General features: G+C 43.2%; 3 protein-coding genes across 5 annotated transcripts; 2 read left to right on the top strand and 1 right to left on the bottom strand.

The window, feature by feature from the left end:
* Positions 1-400: 400 nt before the first annotated feature.
* Positions 401-2,193, bottom strand: LOC135637949 (uncharacterized). Its single transcript, XM_065150850.1, has 2 exons — positions 2,048-2,193; positions 401-1,000 (listed from the first exon to the last, which is right to left on the bottom strand). The coding sequence occupies exons 1-2, from the start codon at positions 2,134-2,136 to the stop codon at positions 565-567; spliced, it is 525 nt and encodes a 174-aa protein (XP_065006922.1). The 5' UTR covers positions 2,137-2,193; the 3' UTR covers positions 401-564.
* Positions 2,194-7,701: 5,508 nt separating this feature from the next.
* Positions 7,702-9,374, top strand: LOC135637948 (protein G1-like1). Of its 3 annotated transcripts, none has more exons than XM_065150849.1 (2): positions 7,702-7,982; positions 8,522-9,374. In XM_065150849.1, exon 2 carries the CDS (start codon positions 8,532-8,534, stop codon positions 9,213-9,215), a length of 684 nt encoding a protein of 227 aa, XP_065006921.1. In that variant the 5' UTR covers positions 7,702-7,982; positions 8,522-8,531; the 3' UTR covers positions 9,216-9,374. The 3 variants fall into 3 exon arrangements, with proteins under 3 accessions (XP_065006921.1, XP_065006920.1, XP_065006919.1); XM_065150848.1 differs by having other exon boundaries at positions 7,768-8,052; positions 8,471-9,374; XM_065150847.1 differs by having other exon boundaries at positions 7,770-8,052.
* A 4,091-nt stretch (positions 9,375-13,465) lies between these two features.
* LOC103983711 (GPI mannosyltransferase 1) lies at positions 13,466-16,558 on the top strand. Its single transcript, XM_009400981.3, has 4 exons — positions 13,466-13,854; positions 14,736-14,918; positions 15,338-15,894; positions 16,048-16,558. The coding sequence occupies exons 1-4, from the start codon at positions 13,584-13,586 to the stop codon at positions 16,360-16,362; spliced, it is 1,326 nt and encodes a 441-aa protein (XP_009399256.2). The 5' UTR covers positions 13,466-13,583; the 3' UTR covers positions 16,363-16,558.
* The last annotated feature ends 277 nt before the right edge of the window (positions 16,559-16,835 follow it).

The following is a 16,835-nucleotide window of genomic DNA, read 5'->3' on the forward strand; positions in this document are numbered from 1 at the left end:
CATTACTCAGTTGTGCAACCTGTAACTTTCACATATGAACAACAAACATTAAAAAAAAAAAAAATTGTCATCTCTATCTTCATTCCCAACTTACTAGAGATTTGACATCTGACATAACAGCATTTCCGAATCAGGATGCTTTCAGCCCCAAAACTTTAACATCAATGCTTCCATTGTTCAGGTGCTTCATTCGATCTTCCTTCTGGATCTGACCCGATGTCATTAAAATATATGGACAAGAAACAATCGATCCCATTCTCTAGTGGATCTAGCAATTTGACTTGTATAGCATAAGCAACATACTGTAGAATCATACCAGCCACATTGGACTTCTTTGAGAAATCCAAAATTATAACCTCTGCTTCTGGACCTTCCTGTATAAGTTCATAGGAACCTGCGGTTGTAGATAAAACAAGTTAATCAGCATATTCAAATGTCAAAAGTGCTGCTTTACATGCATAAATAACCAAGTTATGCTTGAGAAACACCATTCCATAAGGCAAAGTCAAGATTGGCCGAGGACTTGTTGTGTCTTGGCGGAAATGTTTACATATGACAGACACACTACTGTGAGGGTGCAAAGATCCTCGAGTGAGGCGATAAAACAGCTTCCTGCACAAACTTCTTGGGATTGCGAGGGTCACGAGCCCAACGGATCTCACTCATGTTTGGGGTCTCCACAAATAGCATGGTGAACTCGCCAACCTTCTCAGCATTCCCTTTCTTGCCAGCCCTGAGCACCAGACTGTTCTTGTGGAAAGAGAATATTCCATTGCTGAGACGAAGGATATCCCCAGGCTCGAAAGCTTCGCACTCACTTCCCCACATCTGGAAGTGAACTGATGCAGTCTCGTCCGCAACTAATGCCAAGCAAGTCATCTCTTTCCCATCCTGGGTAATGCTTCCCTTCTCCAGCACTATGAATTGTGTGTTCACAGTATTGGTTGCCGCAGGAACTATGTCTTTCAGATGCACCATGTTTTCCATAGATGAAAGGAGCCTGCAAAAACCAATAGGTATATCTGAAATGTGATGCTTCTGATACTAGCACACAACATTCATAAAAGGCTTAAGAAATAAATTGCTCAAGCTTCTTGGTATAATATGGTGATACAAATTAACACGGTCTTGGGGAAGAAAGGCTGCATTCTTTTATGCCTAAAACAAAATGCTGATTGGTGGATGCGTGCACGCACACACACTAGTTTCTTTGTCTTTTCCACCACAATGATAAGAGAGGATTTCTGGCACTTAATTTTGCAGAGTGATGTTGAATTGTAGATTAAGCTTTCAAACCAGGATATATCAATTCTTTCTCAATAATCTATGCACAAAAGAATGTGGAAAACTCAAGCAAACCATCTTTTATTCAACTATTACAAAAACATATTACTCATGTTTAAGCCACAATTTGAATGCCGTTTTTCTTTTCTTCTGTTAAAGTGAAATTTGTGATGCTTCGGTCATATGCCTTTCTTCCATGTGACTCCAGACAGCTTCAAATCATAGGAAGAAAATATAGGCAGATGATCATAGCTCCATAAGGTATTCCTACAGTTTCTGTCTCTATTGATCCAATGCATGGCATCAAAAACCATGACAGATGCACATGTTATGCATATGCATCATCTAATACATTGACATCAAAACAATCTTCATTTGGATGCCGATTTTGAGGGAGTACGAAAAGCATTGTTCTTCACCAGTTCTTCTTGATTCTCAACAACTGACTTAAAACATGCATGATCCTATAAACACTCCAAGACATCCCAACTACGTCGTCAACCAAACTTTCAGATGGCAACCATCATCCACAAATTTGGTGTTTTTAGGTATCATGAACAGAACTAGGATTTTGAACAACCGTGAAATTGAGCTCCAGTTTGATGCAATTGAAATCGTTGGAAGGTGACAGAAGATGAAGTCTTTCAGGCATTAAAACAAACATGTATAGCACGACATCTGCGACGCAGAAAGTCGCAAACCTTTCCATGGATATGAAGTCATAAAGGCAGAGAGAGAGAGAGAGAGAGAGAGAGAGTTTCACCTCAAGGCGTAATCTTCTGTAGACGGAGCCGATGGGGAGGAAAGGACTTTATGGGGCGGAACGGGGAACGGCTTTCTCTTCCCATCCATTCTTTAAGAGTCGTGACTAAATGTACAAGGGTGTCGCCGCATGACGTCAGCGTCCACTAAAAGTGTCTCGTATTTACGATCTTGTCAGGTACCAAGTCCGATAGACCGATCCAACGGTCCAAAATTCACGTTCTACTCCTCCATGATGCTTCCCAGCGCGTGGATATAAAGCAGACTTTAGGTGCGCCGGCCCATTCAACCATGCTACGTCATCGCCCATCGAGAGCGTCCAATTTCTTCTATGACACGTGCTGCGTCTTATTTACTATCTTCGCACGTGCACGGGTGCCCGGTGCCCGGTGCGGTGCGGTGTGGCCCTCGGTGAGTATAACTAAGGAATGAGGCGATGGATGAGCTAGAGGGAGAAGGGAGTCGTGGGAGCGCTCGGCGGACGGATGCCTGGCAGGAGTTCGTCGTCGCTGCCATGTGGCATCGCGATGTGAACCAAGAAGCTAAGCATCTGCTCCTGCAGACTGATTCCGCCATGGTCGCCTTCTCCGCCATGCGCATCCTCGACATGGTGGCGCCGCTCTCGGCGTCCGGTGGTGACGATGATCTCGTCTGCATCCTGCACCACTCGGTGTTCTACGTCACGGGTATCGCTGGTTCTGCCCTCCTCTTCCTGTCATATTCAGCTCATAAGTTCCCGACCGCGGCAAGGCGAGCTTCGTCGATGGCGGCGGCAGTCGTTCGTCTTCGTCGGCAGCCACCAAGGGTTTTCGCCTCCGGACTAGTGCTATTACGTCGCGACGCCACCTCGTTGTCTGCCTTCTATTGTAATGTGCGGTGCGTTGCGGCCTTCATTTACGTCGTCAACCCATGCAGTCTCTGCTACAATTGTACGGTCTGGTGCGCTCTCTTCTTTTCCATCTAATTTGATGAAACCATGTCCCCGCGAGCAGCATGGCGATTTCGATCACAGTGACTCCATGCCCGAGGTGTGCTGTAGTTTTACTTTTTCTCTGTTACCAAGTGCACTCTGTTACCGGGAAGATTGCAAGCCATGAATACTGTTTCTTTCGCCCTCTTCGTCTGACTGTTGTCTAAGAGATGATCCAGAGAAAGGTGTCAAAGATCGCTTTCTCGATGACCATAATGGTTTCAGAATAGAATCACCTAAAACTTTTGACTCCCAAATGACTTCCACTCCACATGTCTGCAAATTGATGGTTCCTTCAATCGAATGAGGCAGCGCATAGCGTAGGTGTCGTTTCCGCCATCTACAATGCAATCGAATGACTCTTCCGAGGAGCTCAGTCGGTGCACTGCGCTATCCAATCAATTGGGGCCACTATATAAAATCCCCTGGCATGCATATAATAAACACACACATAATTGTCGACCACTCTGAGACTTGAGTTGTATCAAGGCATGTGGATTCATTCAAAAACATCTCGACGAGTTCAACATAAATTGGAACATACAGTGAGTGACATGAGAAATTGGTAGCAGATTAGCGGCATGACAGTAGTGCATGAACGATATACTTGGACAAACGACTCTTATGAAATTTCATGCAGACATAGCACAACAACAACTCAAGCAACACTTGCTTGTACTCTATGTTGCCTTCATGACAGTAATAGAATCAAGGTTCAAGTTTACTTGCAGCGTGCAGCCTGGGATCATTCCTTGTTGCTGTTCGATCTATTTTTTTATGCATCACTCATAGGACGGAAACATATACCAACCTATGTTGATTGCATCATGGCATAGAAACCCATTCTGTCATTAACCCCGTCGATACAACAAATAGAATAGAACAGGGTTCGTGGGGGAGAAGAGAGGAGAAACACATAATGCAGGTGGTGATCAGATAATTCATAGCTGAATCATAAAGCTTGGTGCTACAAACAACTACATCGGGGAAGTGATGCAGAAGGTACATCACACAACCATCATTCCATTCCATTTGAGTGCAGAACATATGAGTTTACTAGAATTTGTTATTGTTCTTGTAGAAATTTCATATACTTGGTTTGGAAATCAAGACATTATTAAGCTCATTTGATGTCAAGTTAGTCGTCTGAGGCCACAAACAACATGTCAAATTCACCTAAAAATATTGTTGAAATCTTGTAGGGATTCACAGGATGTGTCAGTAGATGATGCTAGAACATAATGAACAAGAAGTGGACCAAATCTATTACTTGTTTTGTGTGAAGACTGAATCTAATACAGAATCCGATTTTTTCTCCAGAATTGCTCTGTCAATTTAGCTTGCCAGCTAACACCCTTCTCCTCCTTGAAATAAAACAATGATAATAGTATGGAGATAAATAATAAAGCAAAGTTTGTCTTAATTTGTTTGTGTGTGTTCCCATTCGATGTGCAAGTATTCATTGGTATCATCAAATAAATCACTGATGAAAACCTCGTCCGCTTAGTCCGTCCTCTTCCCGCTTCTTTGAAGCTGATGTTTCTTGTATGCAGAAGGTCACAAAAACCTGGCACTTTCCTGGTAGGAAGATTCGATAGCTGCTGCTAGTGTGCAGGTGGTCCAAATGGGGGTGGGAATGCCACGGTCCATGCATGCAACATCTCCTCTAGTCCACCCCAACACACCACCATGCGATTTGGTGCAGCAGGTGACAGTCCAAGTCCCAAGTTAGTGTGTATGCAATCTTTATGCAGGAGGCGGCTTGGAAGTGCATGTTGAATTCATGGAGTACAGCTTGGAAGGACTCTGTCGACTGCTAGCATTTCCAGTGGTCCAAACGCTTGGGAGCCAATCATGGTCACCTGAGGGTGGCCTGAGCTTTGTGCAGGGCAAGCAGCCATGGCCATGCAAAGACAAGTGCTGCGTTGGAAACCCCACAAAGAAGAAGTGGGCGAGAAGAGGAAAAGGAGCTGCAAGTGTAGCTTGTGTTCATGCTTTTTGGATACAAGTAGTAGAGGCCAAAGCTGACGTTCCTCGTAGTTTCTTGGGACCAGTACTTACTCATGTTTCAGTTCCCATCGTCTTTTCCCCAACTTTAGGCTTCCTATTGACTTGTCTTCTTGAAAGACCAACTCCCTTTTTTGTCTTCTTGAAATACAACTCCCTATTAATCTGGAGATTAATGCTGAATATTTATGCGCCACATTACGTATCATTAAAAAGCCCAATGAGTCAAGAATCTAATAATTTTTTTTTTAATTTTCTAGAAGAAGTTATGATGATCGTTATCCTCCAAAATGGATGAAAATTATTTTCAACTATAATTAATTTTTAATAATAATAATAATAATAATAATAATAATAATAAAGCAGTGAACAATTAATTAATGGATGAGGGGTATATGGGCAATATTCTACTCTACTAAACATGGGAGTGAAAATTTATGACTCGGTGGGTACCTCTTTGATGAATTATTTAAAACTGACACTTGATAAATCACGTATTCTTTCGAACTCAGTTCGACTTCTTTCCTCTCCGTTGTGTCGTCGTCGTTCGTGCATCCTTCAAGAGGCTGTCATGGCAAAAACCTCCTGCAGCATGCTGTGTGTCCTTTTCATCCCCCGGCCGGAGCTTATCGCCACTGCATTCGGAGGGGCATGAACATTAATGCATTTCCCGGATACGGAGGTCGGCTGTTGTGCGACCAAAATCTACTCTAATAAATTCATGCTTGGAATCATTCTCATTCTCTCTCTCTCTCTCTCTCTCTACTGCAACTACTACTACTACTACTACTACTAAGCAGGAAAAGAGACGAACAGCGTCAGTTCATGGGCACGAAAGAGCTTGGCGTGCACTGCATTCTGCATCGTCTACAGAATCCGCGGCCATGGAGAGAAGATGCATCAGGCATCGTCGTGCTCAGTGTGCGTGTCTCTCTTTGTGAATACCGATGCACTGATGATGTCCTTCTCATGCTACTGAGCCGCCCGAGCCAACGAGATCATTTAGACTACTGAAGTCATTAAGTAATCTCAAGTGTATAGTTTTCTGGAGAAAGAAGAAAAGGTTACAGCATGCTTTCGTGGGTAAATCGATGATGATTTATTGAGTGATTAAAAGAAAAAGGCACTTTGGTTATGTTACCCTTTTCAAGGAAATCTGTAAGTTGGCACATACGATGTGGAGGATTGCTCTTTGGAATGCCGAGTGAGCGATCCCAATAAATCCTCAGTAGTAATCTAACAACTAAAGTCGGAAGATAATAAAAGAGAAATAATGTGGAAGCCATCAAGAGGATGTATGAGGTGGAGCGGCTTTTATTGAGCCTTCTCGGAGCAGTTGAATCTTTCCTGATCAGCTGGTCACTTGTCACACACGAACATTGGCAGACTCTGCAGAATCGTGTGGGTTTAGGTCCTCTACGGACCATGTCAAAAAGAACCATACTCCATTGTATTCCATCATCAACGCTCGTACATTTGGGATCCACACACACTCGCATTTAGCCTTGTTCTTTAGTTCTTTGTCAGGCAGTTAAAGACATGCATGAGTTGGATTCATCAGATGCACACTGGCATTCCGTATATATTGCCCTCAGCATCCGTATCCCAGAAAGATTACGAATACATGTGCATGCAACTCGAAAGTAAGGCCAAGTCTGTGCAGAACCAAGTGGTCCCGTCCCGTAGGTACTCCCACCGTGATGGCCCAACCCTCGCCACTGTGTTCGTCCCCCCACCCGACGAACACAAACTATGCGTGCAATCTGTTGTCATCGAGCAGGATTATGTGTGAAAGCAAGTTTAATTCCGAAACGACTACTGCTACTTGTGATGGATAGATCACGAAAAGTGGTGAGGATAAATAAATGTTTAGAGAAAAAGGGTTTCTGGATTCCAGCTTTGATGGTCATACGGTACTGTGGTTATTAAATAAAGCCTTTGCGTGCAGTTAAACAGTAAATAGTGACGAGAGTGAAGTTTCGGAGCCAACTGCTTGTGAAGGAACCTAAGAAGTAAGTGCACAAAGGCTGGCAAAAGCACTAAAGAGGGTCACTTTATGGTGTGGGGTGGAGCTGAGCTTTGCAGGGAAAGCGATTGGTCTTGTCATTGTTCTCCACTTTCTGACCTTTCCTGCCATCGTATGTCTTCCAAGATTTCTCTTTCTTCTATATATATATATGTATATATATATATATGTTCCATGTTATTCCATTAATTAAGATCTTTGTCCAGAGAAAACCAAACCAGGTGATGATCTTAAACCCTTATTTATTGGTCTTGGGATCATTACTACTGCATGCCTCTAATGCATGGAGAGGAGTTCGAGTGATTGGGCAGAAGAAATCGAGGAGATCTCTCTCTCTCTCTCTCTCTCTCTCTCTCTGCCAACGAGAAGTGGGAGAAAGAGGAGGCGTAGGTGAGAAAGACCTCCCGTGCTGACGTTTTGTGCAATGTGAATTGCATCCACTAAGTCCATCATGGCCACGAGGTGGATGTCTCCTCTGCCGGACCCACCTCTTGTCTCACCTCCCCCATTCAACTAAATCTTTCTCTCTCTTCTTCACCTTTAAAACTTCCTTATCTTCAAGAACTTGCTTGTCATAACTTCATGTGAATCTTAGCTGAGTTTGAGTTTACCATCACCAGCAGATGATGTGTGCAGCCCATGAAAATACTGATGGTTTGGTATTCTGATACTGTGGTAGCCCAAAATCTTGGCTGGTGAGATCTTATGGCTTGTGTCTCTTTCTTCAATTCTTGGGGGAGTGGGGTCCATATTTCATCTCATCTCTTTAATTGAAGCCATCCCCACTTCCCCACAACCTCTTCTCTCCACCAACACCCACAGAACTTCCTGGTTCTTCTCGTCCGACCATCCTTTTCCTCCTTTGGACCCAAAGCAGCTCGAGCGAGTTCTCGGAGATCTGTCCTGCTTCCACCGTCTCCTCATCACCATCAGGTTCCGTTTGCACCTGTCAAGACAGTGTCTTCCTCTTTCTTCTCTTTGGGCCATTTGACATGGATTTCAAGTAAGTCCCAGAATACTCCTTCCTTTCTCATCATCATCCCCGGCTTAGGAACTCCTAGAGAAGAAAGAAGCCTTTTTCCATCCCAGCCATACAAGAAACTAGTTAAATCTTCTTCTCTGGAAGAAGTAGTGGTTGTAGATCTCCGGAAGGAGTCCAGAACACACCACCTGCACTTCCATCATCTGCTCTAGGGTTAAGGACTTTGGATTTCTTCGCAATATCCATATTTCTCACCTAGTAGCCCTCTCATTCCTCAGCAAGATTGCACCGAAGGGGTAATTGGCTTGATCAAGGCCAGAAACAGCAAACCCTAAGATCTGTCCAACGAAGAAGACCAAGAAATCTTGGCGTAGCTTCGCTGTACTACTATGTTCTCTAGCTTTTGTGTTTAGAGTTCCTTGCGTTCTTCCTGTCACAGATTTCTGTAAGCTCCAGAAAGCTTTTTTCTGACCCAAGGAGTTGATCTCAGCTACTGAAGCATGTCGTCTGCGAACTCCGATAGCTCAGGCAACTCGGGCGCTGCAAACGGCACAGGCAAGCCGAGCCGGTACGAGTCACAGAAGCGGCGCGACTGGAACACCTTCAGGCAGTACCTCCGGAACCACCGCCCGCCGCTCGAACTCTCCCGGTGTAGCGGCGCCCATGTGCTCGAGTTCCTCCGTTACCTCGACCAGTTCGGCAAGACAAAGGTCCACGCCGCCGGCTGCCCCTTCTTCGGCCACCCGCAGCCCCCGGCGCCGTGCCCGTGCCCCCTCAAGCAAGCTTGGGGCAGCCTCGACGCACTTGTCGGCCGCCTCCGCGCCGCCTTCGAGGAGAATGGCGGCCAGCCGGAGGCCAACCCCTTCGCCGTCCGCGCAGTTCGGCTATACCTCAGGGAGGTAAGGGACAGTCAGGCCAAAGCGAGGGGAATCGCCTACGATAAGAAGAGAAAGCGGCCGCCCCCGCCACCGCAGGGCTACAGCCCACAGCCACCGCTCCCCATGGTAGCGGCGCCTCCTGCCGCGGCTTATGCTCGGCAGGCGGCCGATCTAAATCTGGTGAACGGTGCATACACGCATCACGTTCATGGACACCTGATGATTCCCGCGACGGATGCCGTCGGAGACGTGGTGGTCACCGACGCGCATCCCGGTGGTATGATACCACTCTCCGTGCTGAACTGAACGCTCGAGTTATTTCCAGAAGAATTCCTTTCCAATATGATGTTGGACATAACGGTGGATGTTCTTTGTGTTGGCAGACATTTAGATGGATCTCGCAACATATTTTGTATATCCTCTTTTAATGCTTATGGTTTTGCTTCGTGATTAGGGTTTGCTTTAGATTTTGGTGAGGTTTTGAGGAGGTTTAAAGTGGCTTATTCTTCTTCTCCTTCTTCTTCTTCTTCTTCTTTGGATGCTTATTATTGTTGATGTGGATGCAAATGAAGCTTTGGAATTGATGGGTTCTGAAAAATGGAAGGTTTCCATAGAACATGGAGTCAATTGGTTCTTAAGGTCATTCGATGCTAGACATAATTGCGTGGTCTATTGCTTAATCATGATGAGCATCTTGTTCATGGGATTATTAAAGCTTGCGGAGTGTGATCTGATGTGTTCTTCTATCTACCTAAGGGAATTGTTCCCTTGTGTTTGTTCGTTCCTCTTAGGCTCACAAGTCGTCCGTCGGCTTCTCTTTCATCTATCCATTGGAAATTTAGCTCCAGTTTCTCGCAATCAACCATAGACAAAAGAGACACAGTTTGCTGATGGTTTCATCCTCTCGCTAACATGATGAGATGAGCTTGAGATCGGAGTTTGGAGGGTACATGAATGAATGGTTCCCTCAAAAATACCCCAATCACACGTATGTTGCGTTCATCCACTCATGATCCTTAATGAATCTAGTTTATGCAATGAAGCCCACAGAAACCGTTTTTTGTCTCTGGTATTTGGTCCTTGATTGATCAACTCAGGTTTTCTTCCTCCTTGATTGGCTATTTACTCAAATTAATCTTTATCAAACTTGGTTCTTTTTACGCTTCGATTGCATCCCTGTTCAGTTTTGGCTACGCTCGATTCGCTTCTGTGATCTTCCTTTCATTATTTGTTCTTCCTTGGCGAGAACTGTTCCTCGAACAGAGAAGACTATGCACAAACTAATAATATATAAGGAGAAAGGGAATGATTCTGTCCTGGTAATTAATTCTATACATAGACTGTAGTAGCAAATCAAATTCGTGTCCAAAATAAAATCTAATTTTTGCTGTTACACATGAAATAATGAAGAAAGTTTAACATATAAGAAAATAAAAATAAAAATAAAATGGCCACTTACGTCCAACAAATCAGCATCGCTATGAACTTTCCATTTTGATATTTACGATTAAATAAATGATGTTTCGATCTTGTAGAGAGTCCTGCAGCACCTCTCTCCTCCTCCACAAGCTACCACGGTGTTGATGGCTTCTGCCATCGTGGTGAGAACCAAGCTGTATCCCTTTGGGGCTCCATAGTTGATTTCACTGTTCTTTTTCAGCTAACACTGTGAATGACAAATGTAGCCATTGACTTGCAAACATTTCCTGGCCCAACAGGCTCAGTTATTTTTGTCCTTTGGGAGGACAAGCTTCATAAGGTAAGGTGGGTAACAACAAGTATCTCTCACAGCTTCATATATATATATATATATATATATATATAAAAGATGAATTCTATTGTTAGATCTGCGTCAGAACTGTATCACTACTCTCTTGTGTTATCTTGTCACTGAGGTGTCACCAAGCTTTCTCTTCTTCTTCTTCTTCTTCTTCTTCTTTTGCTGCTGTGAGTTGGACGAAGGTGAAGTACGTCCATGGTCATAAAAGAATGGATGTTTCGTCTGCGGTGAGCAGCCACGAAAGGCTTTGGTGCCTTTTGATGCGATGGGGAGTGGTACTGCTGTTAACTACCACAAGGCTAATTGCACATTGTATATTGTCTTACAGATACTGCTGCAGGTCTCAAATCTTCAACCCCTGCAGCTTTCTTGTCAGATGATCTGCCTCTCTCCGAACCCTGACATCCACTCCACAGCTGCTGCAATGGGTGAGAGAGATGGATAATCTCAGGTTGCTTAATTACCATGACGATCATCGTTCTTTTCCTGACAGTGAATATGATAATGGTGATGGCAGGGAAGCCTTGGGTGTTGCAGGAGCAGCAGGAAAGCAACATGAATGTGATCAACGTGTCATCGCTCAAAAGCATCTGCATGTCCTATATAGCAGCAGGACACTGGAAGCCGACAATTTTTACTAGCGAGCTATCATTGTTATCTTAGGATTAATGATCAGTCTAATTCATCCTAATTAATTACTCCATCCAATCGCTGCATGTCCTTTCACATTGTTGTCTATCTTTGTCATAAATAGCTCCAATTGCAATGCCTGTTTCCCTAATAGTACAACACCAGAGGGATCATCTTCCGGGTGACTCTTGTCTTCTACACAAGAAGGAAAATGGACATCTGCCATAATGTCCTTTTTGTAACGACACATAAATAATATGAACGAGCGTGTGATGGTCTCAAGTGGTGAGCTCAGCTCCAAGTTTAAACATACAATATCGAGCAGACTACATCATAATTCCTCATAACAATGGCCGCAACGATGACCAAGTTGGGAATCAATGAAGGTTTACTTCCACTCTGAAGACGGTCTACATTTACATGCTAAATTAGTAAGGACAATAATATACACACACTGACCCCTATTTGAATCGGAGATCTTATGGCTGTTCAAAATCTAAATCAAAGATCAAAGAGGGTTTGGATCATAGTTTTCTTGTCTGAGTAGACAATAGCCTAACTCGGTGCATAACATGTGTGGAGAGACATAATGACATGGAAGGAATATAAGGTGTACGATTCATATCATACACCAATGTAAAAAAAAAAAAGAAAGAGAGGAAACCTTCTTCTTTTGTGTGTGTGTGTGATCGAGTCAGTTACTTAATTACTCCACACACCGTATGGGCTTTGAAATGACTGGTGATTTCGTTCCTGTTATAGTAACCTCCTATCATAAATCAGATCAAGTGGTGGGTGGAGATGGAAGACTGAACGACGTGATCTTTTTCTTCTGACACAGAGTCTCATCAACTTGCCCTTTGGTTTTTGTTGGCGTCAAAACGTGTGAGAAAGCGAGCAGATTTCTGCTTCTTCCATCACACCGCTCTCTCTCTCTCTCTCGCCGAGACACTGTGGATCATCATCTTTCTCGGTCCCCGCATCGATAACAGTGTGTTCCAATCAATGGCCGCTTGATGTTGATGGGTCGAGGGTGTGGAAGGGGGCCGAAGCAACCGTGCATGGTGGGCCGGTCCATGTCTCCTCCAATCGCTTGGTCGAGGCGGTGCACCAGCATTTTTTACCCTCATACACCGATAGCTGGGGCCCAACCGGCACCAGGTCGACCTCACCGTCGTGGGCTACGGAAGCGGTGTCTCCTGCGTCGACTAAGACAGCAGATCTCGGGCTTCCTCTGACCACCGACATGACAAGACTCGTGACAGAGCCTTTGGCGTTGTGTTTTTTGTTTTCTTTTTTTTCTGTTTCCGGATAGTGAAAATATTTCCATCTTTTTTTGTTGCCCGCAATCCGGCAACACGCTATGTACGGACGGAACAACTCCCTCGGGAAGCATCTCTCGAAACTAAAAAGGACATGTCCCCTCTCATATTATGTCACCCGCTGAAGAACCCAACCCATCTCATGGAAATCTCTAGTCACGAAAGGAAGCATATCGATCGACGAGTGCATGTCACGAACTCACTCACTCACTGACATCCAAACACCGGGAAGAGGTTAGAAAAAAAGAAGTAGCCATTACGGGATTAAGAACACCGATTGGGACGGGAACAATCCATGAGAGAGCCCATCACGGCCATTCATAATTATACTTTTCATGAAATGTTTGCTAGGATTGGCCATAAAATGTGAGCAAATGAGCTTAATAAAACAGGACCGAAAGGTGTTTCCAAGACGGCAACGAGTCTCACACCAAACAAACAATGTTTACACGCTTTTTTTGATCCGAATGTGTACGTTTGCGACACAAAAACTCTTACGTACATCAATTCCATGCATCACTAACCACTGATGAGGGCATTCTCGTACATGTCTTCCTGTACGAGGAGGGTATTTGTACGTAACAACAGTCGGACGAAGCTAATGGCATCACTAGCTACTATTAAGGGTATCATCGTAAATACATCCTTGTACGAGGGTATTTTACAGAAGCGTTGGATGAAGCTAAATGCATCGCTAGCTTCTATCGTGGGTATTATCGTAAATATATCCTTGTATAAGGCTTAGTTTCAGCAACACCGGATGAAGCCAATGCATTACTTGCTTCCGTCGAGGGTTTTTTCGTAAATATGAGGGTATTTTTACAGTAGCATTAGATTAACGCGTAGAGAGAGAGAGAGAGAGAGAGAGAGAGATCGGCGATTAGGGCTTTTCGGGAGGCGAGAGATTTGGATCGGCGAATTGGGATTGGAAGGGTAAGGGCGATGGGATGGATAGATCTGCGGCGGATGTTGGGTTTGTCGGCGCTGCTGCGGCTATTGCTGGTGTGCTACGGGGAGTGGCAGGACGCGCACATGGTGGTCCGGTACACCGACGTCGACTACCTCGTCTTTTCCGACGCGGCCGCCATGGTCGCCGCCGGTAGATCGCCGTTCGAGCGGGCGACGTATCGCTACTCGCCTCTCCTTGCCTACTTGCTCGTTCCCAATTCCCTCCTTCATCCGTCCTGGGGAAAGCTCCTCTTTTCGGCTGCCGGTATGGTGAAAAGATGCATTTTTTTATCTTGTTTTTTCTACTTGTCTTCGTTCTCTCTTGAATTATGCAGTATTTTCTCTATAATTGTCGAAGAAATTAAAGGACGATTTTGTTGACCATTGTCTTTACTCTGGCTAGAACTTCCACCAGAAAAAAGGTTATTGTTTTACCCCAAAATCGAGCTGGTATAGTTTTCCGGAAGGTAAATTAATGCAGACTGAGAGTGATACCAGTAATTTTTATTCTTTAAGTTAAAGATTTGGTCCTAAAGCAAATCTCATTATGTTCCATCCTCTGTGACGCCGTTATTCTAATATCTATTGGGTTGTCGGTAAATTGATTGCATTTTACTTATGCTTAGAAGATGTTGGTCTTCTTTTTAAGTTTGAAGCAGCCACACTTTCATCTAAATTTTCTTTTGCTATGTTGTTTGCAACAACTTAAAAGGCTTAATGTCAAATTGCTATCTGGTTGTAACATGCTTACATGCGGCTTCTTAACTTTGAATTGTGCCTATAGCTGATCTTATAATGATGAAGAAATGCTAAGATGAAAGACAAGCAGCAATGATGAACAACCAGCATATAATCTATAGTTTGGCTGATAAGTAGATTCCCAATGGAATTCCCAGTTTTTACTGTAATCGGCTTCTGAGAATCAGCTTGAAAGTTAACTCAACATTTGTGAAAGTTTGCTCTTTTCTTTCTCATATTCCTTATGATTAATGAGTTGCTTTCTGCAAGTAAAGTTAACTGATGAAGACTGAGATATCTGGGTAATTATACTGCAGCATGCCACTTAAGTTGTTATAAATGTTGTGTTCATGGTTTTATCCGGTTAGGGTTTAATATTTTGTATTTTGGGTGCCATCTCGTTTTCAGATTTGCTTGTGGGTTTGTTTGTGGATGCAATTCTGAAGCTACGTGGTGTACCAGAGGACCTGCGGCTTTGGTCTGTGGCAGCTTGGCTCTTCAATCCATTCACTTTTACCATTGGTACAAGAGGAAACTGTGAACCCATTGTCTGTGCAGTGATCTTATGGATCATCTTGTGCATTATGAATGGTGTAAGTTCTGCTTGTTCAACCATTAATTTCTTTTATTCAAGCGATTATATATGGTTTTAAGCTTCTCAGAACTAGTCAGGGCTACAATTTTGATATTACAGACATCTCCTGAAACTTTGGTCTACTAACATCTTGAAATTTTTTTGCTGGGTAAGACTTGAATACATTGACAAAGAATTATATAATGATTTTACAAATTTAATGATGCCCTGCATCCAAAATTACTTTATTTCAAATTTCATGTTATGATGGCATGTTCTTCAAGTGATCAGTATTCTAATTCATTTACTAGCTATCATGTTAGAACTGTGTTCAAGTCCAAAAGCAAGCATTAGCAAACACTAAATTGATTCTGTGATGTACCATCAACAACTACTCATCATCTTTTTCACCTATATATTTTTGTTGTAATTACAGGTAAAGTATTTCAGGCAGCCTTTTGGTATGGACTTATTGTCCATTTCAGAATATACCCGATCATATATGCCCTTCCATTTGTCATAGTTCTGAGCAAACAACGCATTGGTCCTTCTCAGAAGCCTACCCTCAGGCAATGGAACTCTCGACGAGATATTTTATACAACAACTCCAGTACAGCTTCTGCAAAATCATCACCATGCTGGAATGGTTTGTGGACTCCTCTTGGAAGCACTGTAACATGGGACACAGTAATGTTTGGATTATTCTCTGGAACATTATTTTTTCTCTTAACCATAACGTTCTTCTATATTTACGGATGGGACTTCTTAAATGAAGCACTATTGTATCACCTTACACGTACTGACCCACGGCACAACTTCTCGATATACTTCTATCATGTCTATCTCCACCACCAGCAAGGTTTCACAGTTTTTGAGAAGTTTGTGTCCTTTCTACCTCAAACAATGGTGCAACTTGCCCTCATCTTCTCTTTTGCTGGAGACCTTCCATTCTGCCTTTTTGTGCAGACAGTGGCATTTGTGGCTTTCAACAAGGTGTGTTAATCCTCTTTTTTTCAGGGATAGTTAACATTGTTATCCGGGGCCAATATGGACACTAACCTTTAGACAAATTCACTACTAAAAATGTCGATTTCCAGTATAGTTTCTTCTGGTAAGTAATGATTAGTTCTTAATGTTCATTTACAGGTTATGACGGCACAGTATTTTGTATGGTTCTTCTGTCTGTTGCCGCTGATTCTTCCTTGGAGCAGCATGAAAGTTAAATGGAAAGGTTTAATCTGCATGTTCGTGTGGATGGCATCCCAAATCCATTGGCTGATGTGGGCATATCTACTAGAGTTCAAGGGACGAAATGTCTTTGTACAATTATGGTTGGCAAGCATCTTGTTCCTGGCTGCAAACACTCTTGGTTTGCTCATGCTCATCCGATACCATAAATACTCTCCAATTTTCATGCCATTAGCAAGGTCTGGTGTCGCTAATTCTAGAAAGTCGGAATAACTTAATTTTCTTTTTTTTTGTTTTGTTTTGTTCATGCTAGAGTTTGAGTTGTTTTTCTATATGTGAGAAGCTGAAGACACACCTTTCAGATCTTGTTTTGTTGCTGCAGTTTGTTTCACTGCTTTACCTAACTATTGTGATTTTTTTTTTCCCATGGCTATTTAATGATAAATCATGTCATATCATTAATGGGTGATATTTTGAGTAGTGAGCATTGATGCTATGGTAAAAAGACTCGGTATCTGCTTGTTGTGTATGGCAGAAAATATTGACATGTACAGACTTCATTTTTATCTTACCAGATTATCTTTTTCGTTTTTTAAAGGTGCTACTTGGTTCATGATCATTTCTGCCACCTAAGCCACACACCCTGCATTTGGGAGATGTATCTATGTTTCAGCTTGGCTTAGGGTGTTGAAAAAGCTTGGGTTTTTGGTCAACAAGTCTGTAGTGCATCAAGATTTTTCCACATT

This window comes from Musa acuminata, chromosome BXJ3-5 (assembly GCF_036884655.1).
Source record: "Musa acuminata AAA Group cultivar baxijiao chromosome BXJ3-5, Cavendish_Baxijiao_AAA, whole genome shotgun sequence".
NCBI classification, from domain to species: Eukaryota; Viridiplantae; Streptophyta; class Magnoliopsida; order Zingiberales; family Musaceae; genus Musa; species Musa acuminata.

Bases quoted from the DNA above. Each gene is read 5' to 3' on its own strand.
- LOC103983711 (XM_009400981.3), top strand. From the start codon at position 13,584: ATGGGATGGATAGATCTGCGGCGGATGTTGGGTTTGTCGGCGCTGCTG. The intron at 13,855-14,735 runs GTATGGTGAAAA...TCTCGTTTTCAG, and splicing joins GCTCCTCTTTTCGGCTGCCG to ATTTGCTTGTGGGTTTGTTT. The intron at 14,919-15,337 runs GTGTAAGTTCTG...TTGTAATTACAG, and splicing joins CATCTTGTGCATTATGAATG to GTAAAGTATTTCAGGCAGCC.
- LOC135637948 (XM_065150849.1), top strand. From the start codon at position 8,532: ATGTCGTCTGCGAACTCCGATAGCTCAGGCAACTCGGGCGCTGCAAAC.
- LOC135637949 (XM_065150850.1), bottom strand. From the start codon at position 2,136: ATGGATGGGAAGAGAAAGCCGTTCCCCGTTCCGCCCCATAAAGTCCTT. The intron at 1,001-2,047 runs GTGAAACTCTCT...TGGTTTTTGCAG, and splicing joins ACAGAAGATTACGCCTTGAG to GCTCCTTTCATCTATGGAAA.